This window comes from Aythya ferina, assembly GCF_964211825.1.
Source record: "Aythya ferina genome assembly, chromosome: 7".
Classification (NCBI taxonomy): domain Eukaryota; kingdom Metazoa; phylum Chordata; class Aves; order Anseriformes; family Anatidae; genus Aythya; species Aythya ferina.
Window position 1 is genome coordinate 29189248 of NC_140302.1, and position 24540 is coordinate 29213787.

The 24540-nt window shown below is 38.2% G+C and overlaps 1 protein-coding gene across 12 annotated transcripts; it reads left to right on the forward strand.

Annotated features, from left to right (window-relative positions):
• The first annotated feature begins 38 nt into the window (after positions 1 to 38).
• TDRD1 (tudor domain containing 1) lies at positions 39 to 23894 on the forward strand. 12 transcript variants are annotated; one of them, XR_014695018.1, is made up of 26 exons: positions 1791 to 2367; positions 2641 to 2738; positions 3873 to 3943; positions 4126 to 4270; positions 4690 to 4795; positions 5908 to 5968; positions 6877 to 6981; positions 7317 to 7499; positions 8189 to 8332; positions 9266 to 9437; positions 10589 to 10660; positions 11072 to 11248; positions 12429 to 12536; positions 13951 to 14121; positions 15513 to 15761; positions 16494 to 16616; positions 17308 to 17418; positions 17634 to 17804; positions 18345 to 18587; positions 19061 to 19177; positions 19407 to 19517; positions 20420 to 20587; positions 20869 to 21084; positions 21290 to 21332; positions 22844 to 22959; positions 23593 to 23894. XR_014695018.1 is itself a non-coding variant. In XM_084525960.1 (26 exons), exons 1-25 carry the CDS (start codon positions 2237 to 2239, stop codon positions 22934 to 22936), a joined length of 3393 nt encoding a protein of 1130 aa, XP_084382086.1. In that variant the 5' UTR covers positions 1791 to 2236; the 3' UTR covers positions 22937 to 22959; positions 23593 to 23894. The 12 variants fall into 12 exon arrangements, 11 of the variants coding, with proteins under 11 accessions (XP_084382085.1, XP_084382092.1, XP_084382086.1 ...); XM_084525960.1 differs by having other exon boundaries at positions 21290 to 21336; XM_084525958.1 differs by adding an exon at positions 2912 to 2990 and having other exon boundaries at positions 1791 to 1923; positions 21290 to 21336; positions 22844 to 23894.
• The last annotated feature ends 646 nt before the right edge of the window (positions 23895 to 24540 follow it).

A 24540-nucleotide genomic window follows, 5' to 3' on the forward strand; every position in this document is an offset into this window, starting at 1 on the left:
TAATGGCAAGATGACCTAAAGAGTTATTATTTTCTTCATTAAGAATTGCTTTCATTAACTACCTATTTTACTCTAAGTAAGCATGGCTTGCCATGGGTCTTCGGGAGCACCACCCATGAAGCCCCAGGAAGCCTGCCTTCTCTCCCCGCGTCAGGTAAGTACAGCATTGCAGCTGAAGCTGCAGTCCTGGTGCCAAGGCCTGCCCACCATTGTTGTGTCTAATTTATGCACGGAATCGTTCAATCCTAAGCATGACTGTAATTACACAAGCACTCTGAGTAAGTCATACCTGGAAAAGACTATTTTCATTGTATGCTGCTCAGACTGCCCTTTGTTGAGCATGTAGCACAGTGGTGTCCCAGCTAGTTCCTAAGCACTTGGATCCTACAAATTAGAGCTAATGACACACTGGTACAGTATTACAAAACCTGCATGCAGGCAAGCCCAAAGCTCTGACTAATATTTGCAGGCAAAGCACATCGACCTCCAGCAGCTATTGCGATGTTGCTTCTGTTCAGTCTCTGTGCTAACAGCACTCCCCCCAGCTACCTCTAGCACTCCTTTGCATTTATCTTTTTCCATTGTTGAAGCCAGACCTGTTCTTTTTCTTTTCAGAATTAGTTTTCACTGCTGTCATTTTGTGCCCTTTCTGGTTGCAGTATCCTAAGGCATGGAACGTCCCAAATGACCGAGTAACATTTAAGAAACAAAAACAATGAAATGAACATTCGTTGTGGCTCAGTCGTTCTTTGACACTTTTAACTGCAAGAAAACTTCATGCCAGTTCACGTGCTGATAAAGTTCTGTCCCCAGTGGGATAGTTGATTCTCCTTTTCATTGCACCCCCTTGGTATTCTTCCAGCTCAGTCTATAATGTTAATTAGTGTCATTCCAAAAGACTGTTCAGACTAGCAGCATTGCTTTGATTCATCCTTGGGGGTGGAAATGGTAAGCCTGCTAAAGGTACTAAAAATATCTGGATATGTTAAATTACAAAGATAGTATAAACTTTTTTTGAGAGAGAGATTTGAATGCCAGGGAAGCATTTCTTAATGCCTCAGTTATTAGTGCTTCTTAGGCACTAATTTCTGGGCTAACCTTAGGGACAGAGGAACATGGTGTGGGGAGGTAATGGAGGCCGCATTGTGATTGCCCCAACTCTCTGCAACCCTGCTGTGCATGCTCTGCTGTAAAATGGTGGCCAATTTGGCCATTTTCCTGAAATACCACATTCTCCTGCCAAATTTATCAGCAGCCACTCCACTGTAGCCAGCTTCTGCTGCTTGCCACAGTGGGCTGAAGTTCACAGGAGCCAGGAGAGTTGCTTCTCTGACTTGGGTAGGTCGCAGCCCACACAACTTGTAAGAATAAACTCTGTACCTGATCTTACACATCTTAGCAGTGGGCACAGCAGCCTAAGCACCAGGAGAGCCACGGTTCACTTATTCTTGGTGAATATTTAACCGTACGGCACTGGGATCACTGGCGTGCTCTGCAGGGTCAGGACATCAGGGAGCACCTTGTCTGGGACACGAGGAAAGGGGAGATGGATGAAGCACCACATCTTCTAGGCCACAGGGGAAAATCCCAACACTTTAAACCAGAAGTTTATTGATTATTGAGCTTCACAGCTCTCAGAAGGAGGGAGGGCGCCCGCCCCCACAGGGCTTCCCCGATCATCACCGGCTTCAGCCCCCCCTGGAGCCATGTGTCCCGTAGGGCCGGGCCGGACCCTTCCGGGGGAGGAGCGCCGGATCTGAGGAGGAGGAGGAGAAGGAAGAGGAGGAGAAGGAGGAAGAGGAGGGAGAAGCAGCCGGGGCGTCCTCGTTTGCCCGTGGCCATCGAGCGAGGCCCAGCAGCTGCGTGGCACAGCCCGGGGGGCGCAGGGCAGCCCCGGCCCCTCGCAGCGCTCCGGGGGTCGGGGTGAGAGCTGGTGTCCTCGCCCGGCCCCAGACGGGTGTCCTGGGGCTAAAAAGGCTAAATTCTGTCCCCAGTTAGTTAAAGTAGCGCCTGCTGGTTCCATGTGGCTTCAGTTATGAGAGTTAGTGGTTTGCTTGATTGCTATGTAAATGGGTATGCACAAAGGCAGCTCTGCTTTATTTGCAAGGACATTGTAACTTAATTTCCTCAGTATAATGTAGTAGGAGGATCTCTTTATAGCTAAAATAGGTGTATGGTGTGTTAATGTTTGGAAAGCAGATGTTAGAAATTCCTTTTGGCAACATCCCGTAGCCTGATGGTGCTGGTCCAGAAGCTGGCACTCCTCAGGGCTCTGCTGCGGGGCCCTCACGGGGGGCCCTGCCCCCATTATGGGGGCGTTTCAGCTGGTGCTACAAGTAGGCATCGCGTACTGGAGCGAGTGGTTTGGTTAGCTCATCACCTTGTTTCTGCTTCTCAGCGAATGCCACTCATAAAGGACTGCTTCTTACTTACCTTTGGTCAGAAGTGTTTGTTGTTAATGCCTTTAGCACAAGCTATTACTTCTTAGCACAAGCTATTACTTCTTAGTGTGCAAACTGGTGGTGAATTATCCTTCCAAAAGTGATCTTTAAGTATAACTTCAGAATATGGCTTTAAAATATTCAACTTTTCAATTTGTGTCCTTGCCTGAATTGATTTCTTAAATCTATGCTTCTTTAGTCACCTGGCATGCAGTCGCCTTTTGTCATACTGGGACATGAACTCTGACACGATGGCCCAGCCCCTTCACGCGAAGTACAGCGGTAGTAAAGTTCCAGGTAATGGTTAAAGCAGAGGAGAGCCACTTTTCTGTTGCAAAGTCCTCAGTTTGGAGGCTGAACCTGTGAAATACATAACAAAAACGAGTATTTTGTGAAGCAATTACACACTTGTTTTGGTCAAATATGTGTGTGTGTTGTTTTTTTTTGTTTTTGTTTTTTTTAAAAAAAAGGTACAAAAAGCGTTATTTTAAACTGCAGCACAAGAGTGGATGACTAATAAAAAGAGATTTTGTCCAAAGCTTGACAAAGGTATTTTAACTTTCTCTGTATATGCGTAATCATTATAAGGATCATCAGAAAAAGTTTGTCTTATAAATGCAAATAATTCGTAATTATTCAGACTTGGATGGCTAGGAAGGCCTTAGATACTAGAGAATTTGGTGCAATTTTGTGGTGGGAATTGGAGGCTTCAGTTATTATTCTCAGTTATTCCAAAATGGGGGGGAGAGGGAAAGGATTGCTACTGGGAGATCTGAGGTAACTCAGTATGCATCCATCTGGAGGGTTCATTAAGTGTGATTAATTTGTTTCCAGGTAGAAAAAGGGCCACACAAGCTTTATATTGGCTTGGTGGAAAATTGGGACTAAAAAGCCTGTTGGACTGGAACAAGTTCAAAAAGGCATGTGTGGTCTACAACTGAAACCACAGCTTTTTTTGTAGATGAATGAGTTACCCAGTAGTAAAAAAATATAGTTCTGAATATGTTGGTATGCAGATTTATCAAATAACTTTTACAAGACAAGCGTTCAGATACAGAATAAACTTGGGAAATCACAAGGCTTTTAAGGCACTCAATTGAAAATAAAATCTGTTTAAGTTGTTTCAGAGTATTTTTGGTTTTGAGTACTTGATTTATGGATGGTAATCATTAAGGCCTCTATTGAGAGATAGGACCAGAGCAGTGAAACTCTTGCTCAAGTAATACTGAGGATAGGGTTTGAATGAATATGGCATCAGAATGATAAGAAGTGACTAGCAGAATATGTAATGTTCCTATAGCATCTCCGTTTGCTCATGTGTGCTAGCAGAACAGTAGAAACAGAAGGCTTTTGTGTTTTCCTGTAAATACTCCGTAACACGAGCACACATTAGTATTGTTAAGACCACTTTGCAAATATTTCTTCTCTTAGGAAGTTCCATGGAAGGCACAACGAGTAGAAGAAAGTTGCCACAGACAGCTGGAACTGATAAAGGAAATACTGTGAGTTATTGCACTTTATAATTGCCTCACATACTCTGAGTGTTTCTAGATAGCAGAGTGATCAGCATAAATTGATCATCTCTTTCAAGAACTTTGGAACTTCTGTCACGTTTCGATGCATTAGAATATTTCTATCCAACTGGGTTGCTTTTTCTGGTAAGAATCACCTTAGATTTTTACAGGTGTCGCATTCTGATCTGATTGAGGAGCCAAAGAAGTTGCAATATTCCTATGAGAACGCTTTCTCTATTGGCTATGATAGGAGTCTCTTTAATTCGCTAGTATCACCTCCTCAAACGAAAACTTGCCATCATTGTGGTCTGTTTGGTAAGTTGCTGTTATTCTGTAGTCTGTGATGCATGATGTATTTGCCAGTGAAGCAGGATCATAAGAATTACTCAAAAATGCCTTAACATAGAAATGTATTTTATTTGTCATATGCAAATGTAGTGACTATTCATAACGTAATTGGATTTACAGAACTGATAAAATGAAGAGAGCGTCTCTTTCTTAATCAAATTGTTTTTTGTTTTTTTTTTTTTTACTTAAGTATAGAAGGAATTTTGGGCAACTGGAGCAGTAATAGGTATTTACAGATGAATAAAAACACTTATTTGTATCTGCTTAGAACTGTAGTAAGACCCGCTACTAAGCAGTTATTTAATAATACGTGGAATTAGTATCTTAACAGCTGTTGTCTTTTCCCATAAAGATATTTCTTTGACTTTTTTTTTTTTTTTTTTTAGGATCCCTCAGATGTTCGCGATGTAGGCAAATAAACTATTGCTCTGTAGATTGTCAGAAGGAAGACTGGCCATCCCATAGAGTTGTGTGTGAGCCAGTTAAACAGAAGTAAGTTTGTTAAAAGCTCTGTTAAATAATATTTACAGAAATATGATAGTATCCCTCTTAATACAACTTAAATTACCATGCCAGGGCACTATTACAGTAAAATATGTTGCTTATTCTTAGGCTAGTATTATGTCAGGATGACTTGGTAGTGTTTAGTGTTCTTCAGTGTGAATTAAGTCAACAGAAATTAGTTAGTATTAGGATGATGTGAGCATGCAGTAAGAATACCAGTTCATCATCTGTGTTACTGCTGTTGGTGATGTAGGGAATGGAGGACAAATGAGCCTGTACTTTTCAGCAGTGGCACAATTAATGGAGTGTTTTTAACAGACTCTAAAGAGGCAAACTTTAAATGTAACTGTAGCATCGTTGAGTTTTATGGATATTTTATTTTTCATCAGCACAGTTGCGATTAGAAGATGTTGTTTCAGCCAGTTCAGTGCTCTAGCTACTCTTTGTCATTTTTTGACATGCCAGTAGAGATGGTCAAGAGATCACTGTCTAGTCTCATTCAGCGAAATGAAGCTCCATTAGGTTATGGTACTGTACAAATTGCCTGGCTTTGGAGAAGTTTTGGAAATCTGAGCATTTAGACTGACTCTAGTAAAGGGTGATGATAGCAATTGTTCAGTGAGCCTGCAACCAGGTGTCCATAATTAGTTCACAAGAGACATGTCTTTTCCCAAGTTTTGCTACAGTCCCTGAATCATGGGTGTGGGAGAAGGGGATTCAGTCTGGTATGTTATCTGTTTTTTACCTGTGTGTTCAACTGAAACAAAGATTTATCTTTTTTTTTCCTGGTTTTGCAGTTTTTAATGCTTATTTGGGATTGCAATGTTAGCAGAATGCCACAACAATGTGAGGTTTCTTCTCCAGTTTAACCAAAATTGAATAGTTTTTGTTGATGGAATCAAGAAAAGCATATCGGATGTTATGTGACACAGAACTAACAAATCTCTTCTGTGTTTTCTTGGAGGAGGCATAAGGGTTGAGACAAACCTCATGTTGTTAACACAACTTTTCTGTTTTATTTGCAAGTAGGTGTTATGAAATGAATGTTCCTTGTCTGGTCTTTGATTCTCCAAAGTTGACACGTTTTTTTTTGATTACAGTTCAAGTAATAACAATGGAGGCAAGATACCTGCTAAAACAGAGACAGGACTTTACCTTAAGGTATAGAATATGATTTTTGCTATGTGTTGAATGAAGTTACTGTAAGCTAGTTGCAGGATATGATTTAACCTGTACAGGGAAGGAGCAAATTCCAGAGATAATCATCTGCTCATTTTAGAAAGATCAGTGCTTCTAAGCAAAAGTAACTATGAGAAACATTCAAGAGTACGTTACTTCTAGAGCTATTAGCAAGACTGTCAATAAACTTGATTTCTGTTTGAAATAAAAACCTTTCTGATTTGTGTTGCGAGAGAAGTATCTTAGGAAGGATACAGATGTAGCTTGTACAGTTCTGAAAAATTCTGGTGTGTTCTTGTTTTCTACCTATATCCATGAGCTAAAGCTGGGAGTCTTGCAAATATTGGAGAAATACATGTCATGTAGTCCTGTACATTAACAGATGCAGATGAACTCTTGCTTCTTTGCTATAACAGGATTTAAACATGATGCAGCTCTCCTTCATAGCATTTTGATCTTATTTTCAGTCAAACATTTCTTTCTGTGGACTTCCTAAGAACAGTTTTGCAGGAGATCATTTTGCTATCGTTTTGTTCAGTCATCTGTTTAACTTCTTGAAGCAATTTAGAAAGTACTTCAGCACTTGTTTTTCATCCTCAGTGTCTCTCTTGATAATGTTATTTAGTTGTATAATAACTATTTATTGTATGAACTAAATATAACTATTATAAATATAAAATATAACTATTATAAATATAAATATAACTATTTATATTATGGTTATTTCCAAGAGTAATACAACGTCTTTGAGTTCCAATGAGGAGTTCTTAACAAAAGCACATTAGTAGGTACTGGCTGAGATGATAAAATGTTCTTTTTGCTTTTGTCATTACACAAAGATGCAGCTGAACAACTCCAGTCTAAACATAACTTGTAGCTCTTTTAAATAGGGTAATTCAATGTCTGTGGATTCCCTCAAGACAGAAGAGCAGTGCAAGAAAATAATGTTGTCAGATCTCCAGAGTCTAGGTCTCAAAAAAGCTATGGAAGTACAGGTACTTTAATTTTGGAAGAATACAAGAGGTGTTTGAACCATTGTTAAGTGCGTATAGCTATATGTTACCTCAGCAATTTGTATCATTTTGTTTGCCTGTAAAATGCCTTTATTTTTATCAAGATAAATAAATGCAAAGGGAGGGAATAATGGGGAGAGATTTGTTTCTGTGATGGTGAACATCACTGTCACCTTGTTCTGAGCGGATACTATTGCTAGATTCAAAACAAAAGAACAGCAGCAGGTGTAGGGTGAAATGCATTTACTGAAATGCACGCTGGTGCTGATTAATGGACTATGGGGTGTTCTTACATCGTTGTTATGTTCTCTCTTCAGGGTACAGTAACAGAATTCAGGAGTCCAAGTGAATTTTATATGCAGATGAGTTCTCCAGAAGTTTTAGACCAGATCAGTAAACTTTCAGTGAAACTGCAAGACTGTTATGCGAACGCAGTTATTCAGGAGCATTATGTTGCTATCAAAGGAGAAGTCTGTGTTGCAAGGAATTCTTTGGATCAGGTAAGATTTGATTGTCCATAAAACAACACTTTTATGTTGAGCTTATCATGTCTTTGCAGGTTTTGCTTTTATGTCTCTACCGGTGAAAGCTGCTAATTAGAGATCTGTTTATTGTATTGAAATTGTGATAGTTAGCAACTTTATAATGCCTGGAACTCAAATTTAAGGCACTCTTTTTTTTTTTTCCATCTAAAAATTTTACTTGCATATATTTTTATGCACTTAAACCGTGTAGGAATGGTTTGTCCTAGTGTTTCTTGAAGGCTGTGGGAGTTTGTAACAAACAAACTAAATTACTTTAGTTAGTTTGGAGTATACCTCTACTTATTTAAGTTATTTAATTTCTTACCTAGTTGCTAATCACTTTTTTGTAGTCACCTCTAGTTCTCATTTCCCTTCCCATCCCCTTATTTGTATTTCTTCCTCTTTTTTCCTCCTCCATTGTTAGCAAACTTGTGATTCTCTGTAGGAGAGCCCAGATCCATAGGAGAATAATTATCTTCGCAGCAGTCAACGTTGATGTGTTATGTTCATCTGATTTGCTTTAACATTGCTTGGTTGCCTTTGTTTAAAAACAAACCTGGTGAAATAAAGTAAGTTTTGAAGTGTGTGTTTTAGCGAGGAGTGCAGTAATTGTGGTGGTTTGTTATGCTGTGTTCTTACTAAGAGTATTATTTATTCCTATACAGATGTGGAATAGAGCACTGGTTAAAGATGTGGATACATCACAAAAGAAAGCACAAGTATTCTATATAGATTATGGAAAGGAAGAAAATATTCCACTTTCCTGGATTAAAGCTCTACACAAAGACATTGAACTGCTTCCTCCATGTGTGAGTTCTATTTTCCTAACAGTAGTTAAGATTTAAAATGAGTAGCTCTGAAATAAATATAGCTCTTGTCTCAGTATAACTGCCATTATCGCAGTGCTTTGTGTTCAGAGAAAGTGATGCATAAAAACTGCTGTATTACACAGGGGTTCATGTCCTGAAATGTTCTGTAGGACTGAGGAAGGCCACCCTTTTTTTCATTATTTTCCTTAGTCATGGAATTCTTGTTTTCTGAGCTCGTAAAATAACTGGGATGGTTGGGCTCACATTTCCCTTCTGTGCTGGAAGGGGTAAGGTGGTGCAGCCTTCTTGAGTAATTGAATCTGGTTTTAGGCAGTGGTGAAAATGACTTAGAATTTGGGCAAACCTTGACAACTCTTGGTCTGAGCTGCAAGATTGTAATGGTAGCTGTTCATCATCCAACTGATTTCATTGCATGCTGTGTGAATATCTCCCGTTACAAAATAAATGGGCTAGCTTTAATCCACAGGCCAAAATAGTATGTTTGACTTGACACAAAGGATAACGAAGTGTTCTTTCAACCAGTGGGTGCTCTGAATACCAGCTGTTGGAACAGTCTTTCATAGTATGTTCACACGACTCTGCTGGGTTTGTAGTAGATCTTGACAGCCTTCTGAGCCTTGTCTTAAAACCCTCAGTGTCTACTGCAGGCAAGTTACAACATACACCTGTGGTCAGACATAATGTGACCTTGTAGTCCTGAGGAAATGCAGTGTACAGTTTGAACGTAACTTCCTATTTTTTTTTTAAACTGTTTTGCAAAGAAGTTAGTTGAATTGAGGGCGGTTCAGATTTCAGCAGCAGCTTTTACTCTTACAAACCAGATGGTATTTTGGAGGGCCTTAATTATTTATTCATATTTTTAAAGGGCAAATAATCCTCAACCTTCCTTGTTTTAATGGTAATTCTTTCCAGGCAATTAAGTGTTCCTTTGCTAATTATGAACCAAAACAAAGAGGATGGAATGAAGGCGACGACATCTTTTCTTCCCAGCTCATGGGAAAGACCTGTTCAGTAATTGTTGTTGACATATTACAAGAGGAAATGATGTCAAGATTTGCTGTAGATGTTGTTCTTCCAAATTTTTGTAAGTGTTTGTTGTGGGGCTGGAAATGGGCTAGGGGGGAGGTGGGGAACACAAATGTTAAGTCTTTCATACTCACTTCCCCTCTCCACAACACTCCCCAAGACCCTTGGAGGAGAATTTTTTCTTTTTTTGCTTCCCTCCCACCCCTTGATTTTATTTTTTTATATATTTTTAATTATAGAGGCTATTTTAAAGTGTCCATACCCGAAATACCTAAATGTTTAATGACCTTAAAATTGAGACTGAATTGATATTTTCAGTTGAGCTTTAAGGGTTTGATTGTAGAACCAGATCAATATGGAAAAAGTGTACCTGCTGTCATTAAGAGGGCTATTTTTAATCTGGCCACAGAGCAAGAACAGTATAGTGATGAGATAATATTCTTTTCGTTAATTTGCAGCCCCAGAAACTTTGAAGAAAGTGATTGTTCATTTTCTTAACTTAACAACTGATAAAATTCCTCACATGCAGGAAGCTTATCTTCATGCCATAATCCCTGCAGTCTGTGGAGTGATGGTTCACCTTATTCCTGTGCAAATGCCACTGCTTGAGGACTGTGCTGGGCATATTTCACATCCAGTTGCTTTTTACTACGTTGACAAACTAATATAACTTATCAGCCTCTTGCAGAGAAGATCCCAGCGATCTCTTGGTCATGGAATAGACACATGCAGCATTTCTTGACCTTACAAGCAATTTAAATATCTGTACTCAGGTTTTCGTTTTAAAAGAATTATATTGAAAACTTGAAATACTGATTTCAGTGCTTCTGAAATGGAATAGTAATTACTGAGAAACTCAGGATTTCTTTGTAAATCCTGTGTACTTGGTGTTGCAAGTTCAGACACAGGCTGTGAAGAATTGAAAAGTTCCAATCGCTTTTCAGCCAAGTATTCACTAGTAGTGTCTACAAGAAAATAGTGACTGTGAGTGTTTCATTGAGTCAAACATTCTTGGAGCTATGCATGTTGTCAGGAGGCTTAAATACGTGAGTTACTCTGAAGCCACTTGGGTCTCCCATTCTAAGTGTATTAATTGCTTGATAAATAACATGATAGTAACATAGGACAGATTCAGAAGATGGTTCTTAAATGAATCTGAACTATGACTACCTTGTATGCTAAACTACTTTGCTTCTTGCATCTGTTTAGATAAACTGCCTTTAGAAATGGGGTCTGATTTAACTCCAGAGAGTAATACTGAAGGAACAGACTCTCCAAAAGGTGAGTGAGCAAACCATACTTTCTAAGTAGATTGTGGAGTCTTAGATTCTCACATGTGAGGTGATGCTTTATATGTAGCTCACATATTCTAGCTGTTCATTAACTTTACCTCCTACTCAAGCATTGGCCAGTGAAGCTTCCTTCAGTGACACTGGCACCTGTGCTTTTTAATAATATAAAATGCTTGTTGAGTGAGGATGTGTCTATTAATTTCGTGGATAAAATGGAAGGAGCCTTCAAAGTCCAAAGAGTATAGCAAAACGAATAAACTGCTTCACAATGTTTTAATTCTGTAGTTTAATTTAGCATAATTTTTATAAATATCTCTGAATCCTGTCTGGGGAGGTCGCACATTGCAAAGTCATCCAGCTTTTGTTCGGTGACATCTTTTTCCTTTTCTTTATTGTACAGTGTCGGAAAACCATTCTCTGGAATGTAAAGAAAAAACACCTGAAGATAAAGATCCGCTTTGCTACGGAAAATCAGTAGCAGAGTACGTCTCTGTGTGTATTGGAGACGCGTTCCCTGGTGTGGTTTCCCATATTCAAAATCCAGACGACTTCTTCTGTCAGCAGATGCGCAATGGCTGTAAGTGACTTGTTGAAGCTAGGCTGTGAGGTATTTAGCATGACTTTTTGTCTTCAGTAGAGAGCCTCTAGAGGGAGGCATTGCTGGTCTGATAGTTTGACCTTGTAACTGAGATTTCCTGTGGCTTTAGGCTCTGCCTGTATTAAGAGCCATGGTGCTGTAAAGCATGTTTTTGGCAGCATTAGCTGTTCACCTCCAAATTAACAGACGATGCTATCATTTGTTGCCAGTCTGAGTAGTCTAAACTAGAAAGATGGTGTTTGTATGGATTATAGCAATCTTGTTGAGTGAATCTGTATATTTAAACAATAAATGTGTTCTCTTAAATGTTAAACATGTTATCACAGGTATTCAGAAGTGTGTGTCAGGTTCTAATTATTCCTTTTTGTTCCTATAATGCCTGTAATGCTATGCCACTGGGGAGAAGTTGCCTTTTAGGCTGGGTGTGTGGACTGAGCTGCTTTGTTATGTAGCGTGGGGAGAATATTTGCACTTCAGAAAGGAGAGAAGGCTGGATTCAATTCCCAACCCCTGTTTTGTTGTCTTCTGATACAGTAGAGTAACAAGTAACAGTTACAGTGGATCAGGATGCTAGGCTAGAAGGAGCTGTGGTGCATCTCACACAATGCCCTTAAACAGATGCTTGGGGGAGAGAGAGCAGAGTAAGTTTGTGGGATGTGTCTTCCTAGCACTCTGAGTGTACAGTTATTTTCAGCTAAAGTGGCTTTTACAGCTGGATGGGATTTGGCATGCTTACCTCACTAATCCTTAGTGGTTTTCTCTTTTATACTTACCCAGTCTTTCTCTGAATTCTGGGTAGACCCATAGCTTACGCTTCCTTTGGCAAAAAGTAACTCTAGACATCTACCTGTTGTTTGAAGAGCTGTCTTCCTTTTGCTTCTTGGCAGCGTGATTCCACTATCAGTGTTCCAATTCCTACTGGCTTCAGTTATGTTACTGTACTGAAAGAGTCTGACTGGCTTTCCCTGTCTGTTCTCTTTACCATAGTGATTTCTCAGTTGTGCAAATCTTAGTTTGATCACTTTTTTTATTATTACATTTAACATTACATGAAATAACCTCCGTTATGTTACAGTCTGTTCTTTCTGGCTCTGAACTTAAGATTTATGTACTTAATTATCAAGCAGTGTATTTTCCACAACGTGTATTTTAATACCAGGTCTTCTTGCTGAGCTTCAGTTGTGTCTTGAAGAACACTGTAACAGACTTCCGAGCAATCCAGATTTCCGTCCTGCTTCAGGAGATTTGTGCTGTGCCCAGTTCACAGGTAAAAGTGAAAGTATAGCTCTGAATTTGTCAGTTTAACTTACTGCCAAATTTAAACGAGGCTATTTCATTCGTCTAGTTTTAGCTGTGCGCAGCACTTCGTAGTGATTTTTTAATTTAAATTGAAGCGTATTTGATAGATGTCATCATCATTTACTGATATTTAAAAAAAGAATCATAAAATGACCCCATCGTTAAACAAACAACACTGCATTAGTTTGCTGGGTAAAGGACCTTTTTAGGAGACCATGAAGAAATGGATTTAATGCTGCTAAGTGCTATTTCCTGTGGCTGGAAATGAGCATAGTCTTGAAATTTCACACTCCAAAAAGGTAAAAAAAAGAAACAGATTATATATAACATTGTTGCCCTGATAGTGTTCTTCACAACCCTTTATGTAGCAAAGCGCTAGTAATTATGCACAGTATGTTCATAACTTAGTTTCTGTGTGACAGGCATCACTGTCAAGTTTCTACAAGTCCTATTACAATGTGACATCTTGTTTAAACCTAAACTAGTATTCACTAGTATTCTGCATAAAGCTGTGTTATGTGCCTGGAGCTGTCAGGTCTATATGAAACATATCTTTTATTTGTAAGAATATGAGGTCCTGTTTGCCTGAGAGCAGGAGGGTAAAGATGAATCTGCTCCTTACAGATATTTCTTCTTTTCATTCACCTTTTTAAAACAGACAAAAAAAAAAAAATGCTGCTCTTGTACCTTTTTTCTGGCCAGAAATGTTGCTGTTATAACCTCTTTATGTAATCTATGAACATTCCTGGTCATTTCATTTCCTGTATGTTTTTGCTACTTTTAATAAATTAGCTGTTAAACTGAACAGATAAACTGAAATAAACTTTAAAAAAAAAAAAAAGTTGGTGCTGTCATTAAGCTGTCTTTTTGAGTGGGCACTGGTTTCAGGTGCTTAACTGGGGAAAACCATCAGTTCAGTACTTCAGCTGTCTTGATAAATTTGAGAGAGAGAGCTTTTATTTCTGCTTCTGAAATCTTTGAGTAGAATTAAAATATATAAATTATATTAGATCATGTTATCTGGCCTTTGAACTGCATGCCATTTCTGTCTGCTGAGGTCCTGTTGTGTTTCTTGTTTTTAAATACTGAACTTAACTATATTATGTGGGGGTAGTACTTATTTATTTTTTTTTCCCTTGCACTATGCCTTTGTGTGTTGGGGCTTCTTAATGGAAAGAATGTTTGTAACATTTAACCACCATGAGGAATGATGGTGGTAGGTGTCTTCTACAGGGTTTTGTCAAGGTTAGCATGAACTGTAATGCTGCTGTTTCAAGTCATGTTGAGGTTGCCAAAGTGTGTAAAGTTTTTCTGTCCAAAAAAACATTCTGTTCTTGGAAGCAAGTATCTAGTATAAAGAATGCCTGCATGTTCATTTCTAGAAGACAATATTTGGTATCGTGCTGCTGTTATAACGTATACTTCTGAAGATACTGTTCTGGTGGGATACATAGATTATGGGAATTCTGAAGTTCTTCAGCCAACCAGACTTCGTCCTATGACTCCAAAATTAATGAACTTGCCAGCTCAAGCCATAAGATGTACCTTGGCAGGTAGGAAACAAACTATGAGCTGTTTCTTTCTGGATAGAGGCAAAATAAGTGGGTTTGTCCAGTTACCATGTGTGCAGTTCTTGGATTGAAGGGTGGCGATACCAGTAGTGAATTCTTAATTAACTGTTGTAGCATATTTACAAAACATGAAGAATTATTTCCTAATCTATTCAGATGCTCAGAAAACTGTTATGTTAGCATACCTATTCTTAGGTTTGAGCGTGCTTTTTTTTTTTCTAAGCAAAATTCAGTTATCTGCTGGATTTGTGGAGTTCTTAAATCTGTTGTGGCTTTAACATTGCAGGAGAAGGTAAAACTTCATGTTGTATTTTGAAATGCTGAGCTATATCTGTTCCCCTCCCTGGGACTAATCTGATGGAATCAGTCATAGGCTCAGTTGGCAGTCTGCAAAGTTGAAGAGGTCTCTGACACTTACTAGTTTATCCTCCTGTCTCAAGCCAGGATCATGATCTTTTGTTTTGATGCATATGTTTAACTTGCTGCTGGAAATTGTTTGTTCCCAATTTGTTCCCATCACTGTGCAAGACAGTCTATCCCTGTGCTTCAGTATTCTTGCCTTAGAATATTTGATTTCTATCCTTTCTTTACAATACCTAATGTTTAACCTCTTATTTCAGTTGTTTTTTTTTTAATTTGATAAAGGTCAGAGCAGTGTTCTGGCTTCTTGCTTTGTAGGAAAACATAAGACAGAGGCAGAGATGGAATCAATGCATATAGGATGTGACCTAAAGAAATCACCTCTCTGGGACAATGGGACAAGTTGTGATATCTGTAACTGTTAACAACTACTCTAGGACTGAGAGACAGAACATGGGGGTACAAAAAAAAACAACAAAACATAACAATCACATGAGTTGTTTGCTGATTTGGTCAGGCTTCTGCTGTCCTGTCACTCTAAAGTTCTGGTTATAACTTACATTTTTGGAAATAAATTTAGTAGTGTAAAGAGTAACCATTTCAGGAAGGAAAAAGCTTATAGTAGCAGATCCATCTTTCACACAGTTGTTCCAATGTTTCAAAGTTGTTTCACAATGTTCCAAATACACTCAAAACTATAGCTGTATTCATGAGACCCACAGTCTGACACATCTTAGATGTTCAGACTAAGGAAGCATTAAATCCAAATTCACACTTCTTGTGTAATAGGCTACTAGCTAATTGCATAATACAACTCAGACAAGAGAGAGCCCATAACAAAGTCCTACAGAAACAGTATCTGAATAATTGGTTTTGGAATATTGTTGCAAGCCTGAGGAGTGAGGGATGTTTACTGGTATATCTGTTGTTTCAAACGGTGTTGTTTTACCCTTCCACGTATTGTTCAGATATGGACTGCCCTCTGAATCTTTCCATGCTATTTGACTTTTCAGGTGTAAAGCCACTAACGGGAGCCTGGTCCTCAGAAGCTATTTCTCTTATGAAGCAATTAGTGAAAGACAAAGTGCTGACAGTGAAAGTAGTGGATAAAGAGAGTTACAGGTCTGTGGTGGAGCTTGTGGATGCATCCGTTATTCCGGAAATAAATATATCGAGCTATCTCCTACAGAAAAACTGTGCAGCGAAGAAGTCAAGGGTGGCCTTGCCAGCAACTGAAATAAGCAATGTTAAGCAAGCGAATGGTGAGTACAAGCACATCCTGCTCAAGTGGTAGTTTTTAACCTCCTCCCAGTCTGGATCATGAAGTCTTGCTTCTACAGCTCTGAAGCCTAGCCATCGTGACTTTGCCGTGAAGAAATCGTGTGTTTGTGTACGTGTGTGCACGTACATAGAAAAGTTGCAATTGTTTACTTGTAGAAGATCATACAAGAATTTCATTTGCTTTGGTCAGAAGTCTTAACATTTCTAGCTGAAGTAGGATATGACTAGCTGATACCTGCCTGTTTCTATGCCCTTGCCCTTTAGCTCATCTTTGTCTATGGTTTACATCTGAAGCCATATGTTCAGTCTTCCAAAAGCTGTTTGACTGCAGTAGCCTGTGTAACTTCAACATTAAAGAGATTAGTGGCCTAAACTGCCTTTCGTGCATTTAGTGACCAAAGCTTTCACATGAGAGATAGGTAGGGGACTAAGGAACCAGCTTAGAACCAACTACAATTCCACAGAGTCCCTCATGCTCAGGTTGCTGCTGTCTAGTCTGAAACTTTTGTGATCGCTGCTCCCCGAATACCTATGGCTTGCTCTTCTCTGTAGTGAAGCAACTGGCACATGTCTCTTTTATTTCAAAAAGGTTCTCACCAGTAATTAGTCTGCATTATTTATTATGAGAAACTACAGTACACAAAGCATGAACATACAGGATGGGATTTTTTTCTCTATAAAAAATAATTTATCTACTTCTCTTTCCTCTCTAGAGGACACAGCAAACAAAAAAAAGTGGGGATGGAATAAATTAACTCTTCAACAAACAGTAGACGTGATAGTGTGTACACTGTACAACCCTGGAGAATTCTACTGTCAGATTTCAAATAACAGTGGTAAGTTTCTTCAGCTTTTGTCTTCCTGCATAGTTTCTTTGCTTCCTGGTCTGTTGGTTGTTATAGTTCAAATGCGTTGCTGTTTCAAGTGAGTTTATAGCATGGAGTCTTACCTCTGAATTTTTGTATGTAAGAGCAAAGAGTACGAGTAAAATGATGAAATTGAATCAGGGCATGTAGTGGCTCTGAGAATGAAATGTGAAAATGTTGAAGTTAAGCAATTGAATAGTATTGAAGGGTGCTCAGTGGTAGATAAATCTCTTACCTCATGTGAACTGATGCATGCAACTAAAAAACCTGGCAGTACAGTTATTGGAGGTTCTGTTAATCAGAATGGATCACTGCTAATTTTGGCAACCCATGTCAGAGCTGATACACCTCTTTCACAGGTGGTTAGACTTGTGGAAGAGGCTCAGACCTCAAAGGCTCCTATATAGCAATTTGCAGACAAACTTTGTGGCTACTTCTTTATATGTCAGTAAAGATCAGCTTTCTCGCTTCTTGATAAATTAGTCTGCCTGGTAAGTTAACTAGTTAATTCGGTGTCAACAGTTCTTTCAGATAAAATACTAAATTTCACTGAAATCTTCCACTAGCTCTTCTTTAAATGTAAACTATACCATAGAAGTATTGATAATGTTCAATCCAACTTACTCTATTGATCTTGTCTTTAATTCTTCTTATTCTTCAGAGTTACGTGCTCTAAACTTACTTAATAAATCATTGTCTGAATACTGCTGGAAAACTCCTCCAAATGTTTTTAAGCCGGAGAGTGGAGAACCTTGCTGTGCTTTTTTCTCTGGTAAGTGGCAGACTTAAAATATTTCAGTTTTACAGGGTGAAATAAGGTGCAAAAAACTCCACCCTAACTGATAGCTTATATTGGTAGAAGATAGCAAAGAATTGGTTATATGTATTTTTTTTTTGCTAGTAAATTAGTGTGTGTGTGTGTGTGTGTATATCTGCTGGTAAATGCACTAGATGTGTGAAATCATTTTTTCTTTTTTTTTAAATCAGGTGATGGTAACTGGTATCGTGCTTTAGTGCAAAATGTTACTTCAGATGGAATTGTTAAAGTATGCTTTATGGACTACGGAAATGTTGAGGAAGTACCATTGGATAAAATACGGCAGATTCCATCCTCATTCCTACAGCTGCCATTTCAAGGAATTAAATGCTGGCTTTCAGGTGGATCTTCTTAGGAGTTCTCTCCTTATAAGCGTTACTGCGTGTAGAAGCTTGTTGCTTGTAGGGAAGGAGGCTATGGCATGGTATACTTCACAGAACTGTTTTATTATAAATGTCTGTCTTGTTTCCAGACTCTGGAAATAATATGCCTCATTTCATCAAGGCGTATTCTGCCTTTTTGTTTCTTAAAACACTATAGTTTTCTGCTCCCTCTATAAAGCAGTCTTATACGGTGTTTTCATAAACAGTCCTCAGTGTAATTTGTGCTAAGGGTTAGGGATTTACTTGGTAGAGTATTGTGAGATGTAGAAAATAAAACTTGGGAGTCCTGAGGAAGTGTTTCCTTTCTGAGGAAAGGAAGAAGACCAGCTAACAGGTATGAAGTACATTGTGTATTCCCAAGGTAGCAAAAGTAGCCTTGGTATTTCAAGTTGTGTTTTAAAAAAAATAAATAGAAATTAGATCTTTAAAGGAAAATACAATGTAGGAGAAAGTCAGTCAGTTAATGGAGTAATCTTGAACAGATCTCTTCCTCCATAGGTATAAAGCCTGCTAACGGCAAATGGATTCCGGAAGCAACAGAAAGATTTCACGCATTCTCTGCAGGGATGAAGCTTCAAGCCAAAGTAACTTCCCTTTCCAGAGACGGGGCAGGTGTAGAGCTTATTAATAATTCCACAGGTTATCCAAAAGTGATCAATGAGATACTAACTTCTGAAAAATTGGCTGTAAGGGAAGAGCTACAAGACAGAAGTAGTCTTCCAAATAAGTCTGACAATAAAGGTAACTAAATGAATATTAACTTTTGGGTTGAACAGGAATTTTCAACTTTCTAGCCTTTAACCATAGATAATATCAAACTCAAAACTTAGTATGTTTACTATTATTGTGAGGTTTTTATAGTTGAACACAAGTGCCCTGCAGGTGGCAAAAAAAAAGTATAAATCTGTGTTTGTTTTGAATGTTATTTGAATGTTTGACAGTGGACATTTGTAAGCTTGCTGCATGATGAAAACTTTTTCCATGTTTACTTTCCAGTATCCTATTTCTCCAAAGTGTTTTTTAATTATCAGCTTTCATATCTATTAGATAATGAACACCAAATTAAGCAAGAATTATCTTGGGTTATAGTTCTCTTCTTGAAATAAAGACATGTGGTTGTCACTAAAATTCAAAAGTGTGTTCTGTAACATACTTAAAACATGTACATGCTTGGAAAAAAGCAGCATGAAGCATTTTCTTGCTCTTTCTCTTAGATACCTCAGTTGGGCGCTGGAAGCCAATAGAATTGGCTATGGATGAAACCATACCTGTCTGTGTAACAGAAGTTGTAAGCCCGGATTTGTTCTATGCTATTCCAGTTCAAAGTAAGGGTAAGAAAAAGTGTTCTCTGCTCCTAATACCAGTAAGAAGTTACTGCTTCAAGCTGGTTAATAAAATGATTGCCAGTAGTAAACTGAACTACATAGAAACATAGTTTGGATTGGACAAAAGTACAAACATATATATTTTTTTTTTTTTAAAAAAAAAAAGCTAAGAGTGGGGGCAGGGGAGTTTAAGAATAAGCTTGCTCTTCATTACATTCATTTTTTTTCCCTGTAGATCACGACAAACTACTTAAGCAGATGATTGAACTAGATGACTACTGCAAATCTTGTAAGATGACGTCATTCACACCAAAACTGGGCGAAGCCTGTTGTGCGAGGTTTTCGGGTGAGGGAATCTATCTATCTTATATTCCCTTAACCAGTAGATTGTGGAATATGTTGTGCACTGCAAAACGTATGGAACCTGAAGAGCAAAGAATAGCTAGTTACTGCTTAAACTGAAATTTACTTGTACTGCCCTGCATCTTGGGGACACTAAATTTATAGCAGAGCAATAGTGCCATTGCATCTATACAGACCCACTTCTGTTTGGTAGGTGGCTGGATGTTTTCTGTTTTGTTGCTTTCTGTGTGCGTGGGTAGGTGCCACTGGGTATAACAACTAATAATTCAGCCTTGTTAGGTTAACAAGCGGTTAGTGAACTGTAATTCAAGTCAAAGGTATTTTTAACTGTTAGGAACCTTCATTTATTGCCTTAATCTCTTAGAAGAGGGCATTCTCTGTTGATGCATTAGCTCACATTTAAAAAAATGTGTTGAGTAATATTAAACGTTGACTGTGTGAATTGCTACAGGAAATCTAGCTAAGCACTGAACAGCCTTAACTTGGAAAATACTATTAAAATAAACACAATGCTAGATCAGATAACAGCTCATGGAAAACAGCATAGATGAATTAAAAAATACTAGACGGAGAACACCAAGCATATGCTAAATGAATGTGTTGGAAAACAGATAAAGGAGCTAGCAATGTGGTGTGTAGATGTCCCAAAAGAGTAGCGTAGTAAAAATCATATCTGTGTGATTTGGGCAAAATTCTGAAAGAAACACTTAAGTCAGTATAAATACTGCAATCAGAAACTTTTCTCTTGTTCTTCTGTGGGTTTTTATCTTGTCAAGTGGCCTTTGCTATATACCAGAGTACTTAAAAATTCCTGGGAAACTATAAAGCTGAACATCTTTGTTCTCATTCTAATCCATCTGATTCTGCTTGTTTTGACCTTTTCAGGTAATGGGCGTTGGTACAGAGCTCTTGTTCTAAAAGTTTCTCAGTCCACAGTGAAAGTACTGTATGCAGACTGTGGGAACACAGAGACTTTACCGGTTTCACATGTCCTGCCAATCACCGATTCCTACTTAAAGTTTCCTTTTCAAACAATTACATGTTCACTTGCAGGTAACAAAAAAACAAAACAAAACAAAAGTTCAATATAAATCTGCATCTATCCTGATGATAGCTTTCATTCCTTAATAAAGACAAACATAATATGTTGAAATAGTATAATGGTTAATACCCTGAAGGCTTTTTCGGAAAACATTCTTAACTAGCTGTAAAATCTTAAATATTTACTATGAAAATTTAGTGTTACAGTTTCAGAAGCTGTGATGACATTATATGTAAGATGAAGTGATGCACTCTTTATAGAACAAATTTGATTGTACTTCTCTTTCTTCCAGGAATAAAAAAAGCTGAGTGCTCTCCGTTGTTACTTGACAAGTTGAAAGAAATGTTGTTGAATAAATATGTCACAATTACAGTGAAGGGAATTAATGAAAATGTGAACTTGGTAAAAGTGGAGAAACAGTGTGAAAATGGTAGTCTGAATATAGTTGACAAACTAGTAACAGAAGGTTTAATCTGCAAAGCTGAGAACTCAGATATTGTGCATCAAGGTACTTATTTTTACAGACTTTGTAATTTAAATTTAATTTGAAGAATTAATTAGGAATTAAGAATTCATTTGACACGTGGGGTGCCTGAGTGACTTGTTCTGAAAATTTTAGGTAATTCCATGTACCAACTTTCACACATAAGCACCGCTTTCCTAGTTTATCTAGATCATTCGTTTACTTTGTGGTTTGTTTTTCTTTTTTGTAGGCAATGGAAGTGAGACCAGATGTTGCTGCACAGAATTAAAAATGCAAGTAAGATTCAGTCCAAACAATACTTTAATTTTTTTCCAGAATTTAAAAGAAACCCTATGTGGGCAGCAATTGGGAGCAGGGAGATAATAGTTAACTGAAACACTGAAGATACGCGAAGTAAATATCCCAGTACTTTACTCAGTTTTTGTGCATGGTAATAATCAAAACATCCCAAAACTGAGGAGATATTGCGTATATATCACTCTGTGTGTTCTGCCACATATCCAGCTCTTTCCCCCCTCCCTCCCATAGAGTTCAAGGGCTCAGGGATACTACTTTTGTCTACTATGTAAAGAAAGTTGCAGTGTTTTGCATAGACTGTATCATTTTATCCAAGGGCAACGGGATTGTTTTCAGTAACAAAGCTGTGTTTTGCTGTGGATGCAACTTGGCAGACAGCTGTGCATATTGTAAGTCCAATGCTACCTGAAATACATGTAGGAGATGAGTCACATAGGGATGAGAATCTGAGTTCACTAGAATGTTGGAACGTGTAACTGTTTGCTAGTTTCAAAATCTTTTCCTCTTTATTTTCAGGGAAAAAAAGTCTTTTATAGAAATAGTGTTTGTGTAATTTTTGAAAGCTTTCTGGTTTTGGCAATGCTAATCTTTAACTTAGGCCACCCATGAAATACTAGAAACAACTCTAGATTACTCAAAGTGATGTAAAGTGCATCTTTTCTGGTATATCAGCCTTTTCTGAAGTGAGGGTCTTTGTCAAAGGAATAAACAAAACTTGGAATTCTAAAGGCAAACACCTTTGCAAAGGTGTTTTGATTTTTTTTTTCAGCCAGGGGCATCTAGGCCAAAAGAAAAACATGCACTACAATATTTTGGAGGGAAGAAGAGAGCACTTCTGGCAGTTCAGGGTCTTGCTGTTTCAAAGGCAGCTTAGTTACCAGCAGTTTAGTAGCAGAAAGATAAAATAACTACATTCTGAAAGAGCATAGTAAATTTCCCTGTCCCAGTGTAGGCTCTTGAAGCTCCCTTTCCCTTCCTCTGTGTTGTATCTCTTTCGATCTTTCAGTTCTTCGGGATTTGTTTTCTCTCTAATCTCACGTGACTTCACTTTGGTTACCTTTTTGTCATCCTTCATTCCAAAAAGTTTGGCTCAAAGTCCCATGACGTGAAGAGAAAACAGACAATTTCCTGATCTTTTAAGTTATACTGAGATAGATGTGTGTAAATAACAAAAATTTAACAACCTGACCTATGCCTTAATTTGAGTATTCCTTCGATTTTGGTCTTGAAATTTTCTTTTAAAAAAAAAAATAAATAAAAAAAACCACATCAAGTTGGCTAGAATTCTATTGGCTTCCCCCCTGAAGATTTTACAGAATATACTGTTCCTTTCTGTAGTGACTTAGTATGGGACTTGGCTGAGTTTGTAGTTTTAGGATATACAAATTAAATTACAACAATTATAAGTTACAATTGTAATGTAAATTACAAATTTACGCTTCAAGTTATAGAAGTGTGTTTCTAATACTTCCTGCTTATTCCACAGCTTAAAAAACATGAACAGATTCTTCTCTTCCTTCTAAACAAATATGGGAATCCAGATGGGTTCAGTGAAATGAAAAAACTGTTGGACTGCTAAGTCTCTGACGCGCTGTTTCATTTGTATGTATACCAGGTTCCTGCAATTCCTTTTTTTGGAAGAGCAATTGTATTCATCGTACTAAAAATGAGAGTCACTTAGAAGAAATTCTGCTGCCTAAATAACTGTATCAATTTGTATGCTTGGACTGTTATTAGGAAATAAGTATGTAACTTGAATGTTTTCAAATCTGCAAGCTAAATTTTTCTGTTCTTTTTTTTTTGGTACCAGTGTTGGTAAGCTTTTTTTTTTTTTTTTTACTTCGCTATTGAACGCGCATAACTTTATGGAGTAGTCATTGCACTTTGAATATATTATGAAAAATGAGATTTGGATTTAATGTAATCTAAAGCTTGCTTCAACTTTGGTACTGTTAATTTTACTTTCTTTTACCTCCCTTACTTTAATTTGCTGCCTTATGTTGATTACAGTCTTCTGTCAACATAATTTCCTGTCTGTGAAGTTAGACTGAAAATTTTCTCATAAACTCATTTTCAGTATTGTTAAAGGATGAATCTTGTCTTAGGCTGCATGTAGGTAGTTCTCTAATCAGTAAACGCTTCAGTGTGCACAAGTCTCTGTTTACACTTACGCTGTGTAATTTGCACCTGTGAATATTTTGGAGTTGTACGAGATCTTTATTCTGTCTCTTACAGGTAGCTGCATTGTCAAGATTTCAACCCTGTCATTTTTTTTCCACACTAATAGAGAAGTCCTTTTCTGGGATGTGATAGCCCATTTGTAATTTGATTTAGGAATTCTTAAATGTAGTATTGTCATTGCTGACTGATCTTGCAGCATGTTACTATGGTTGTGAAATCATTTTAAAGCACATTTATAAAGCACAGTAGATACTTGCTTATTAAAACTGCAGGGATACATTTTTTTTTCTCTTGATGTAAACGTGTTAAACTCTGCCTCTGTTCAAAGTAGAAGGATGTTGATATTAAATTTCTTTGTGAAAGTAAAGTGTTTGTTTGGCATAGTGTTTTATTACATTCAAGTTGCCTCAGATACTTTTCCTGCCTCTTTAGGAAATCTTTCCATTGTAGTTTAATTACAGACGGTGCAGAAACGAACTCACTCTTCCATCTGGCTCTTAGCTCTAGGATGAGTAGCTGCAACAGCGCGACTCTGGCATTAAATCTAGCGCGCTGTGTCCTCTGCCTCATGGAACTCACCGGAAGCCGGGTGCAGGGCAGGGAGGGCTGGGGAAGGAGGAGCCCCTGGAGGTGAAGCCCCAGCCTGGGGGGGAATCGGGGTGGGGAGGCCAAGGGGCTGCCATGACCCCAAAATGGGGTGCCGGAGAGCCCAGCACCAAGGGGAGGCCGTGAGCAGGAGCCGTGTGGCGTGGCTGGGCCAGGCTCGCCGGGCACTTGCGGTTGTGGTATTTAGCCACCTAGCATGGCAAAACCACCACTCAGACATTAAAGTGTGGCTTGGAAATTGTGGAAATGGCTTAATGGGGGCTTCTGCTAACTTGTCTGCTGTTTTACATGTTTAATTTTGAGGTTGTGGTTTGAGGCTTGTCTTTGTTAACAACCAGCTTGACTTTCCTTGGTGTTTTAAGGACAGATTCTTACTGCTGAGGGATAAAACAGAAC

Bases quoted from the DNA above. Each gene is read 5' to 3' on its own strand.
- TDRD1 (XM_084525960.1), top strand. From the start codon at position 2,237: ATGGTGCTGGTCCAGAAGCTGGCACTCCTCAGGGCTCTGCTGCGGGGC. The intron at 6,982-7,316 runs GTACTTTAATTT...TTCTCTCTTCAG, and splicing joins AAAAAGCTATGGAAGTACAG to GGTACAGTAACAGAATTCAG. The intron at 20,588-20,868 runs GTAACAAAAAAA...TCTTTCTTCCAG, and splicing joins AATTACATGTTCACTTGCAG to GAATAAAAAAAGCTGAGTGC.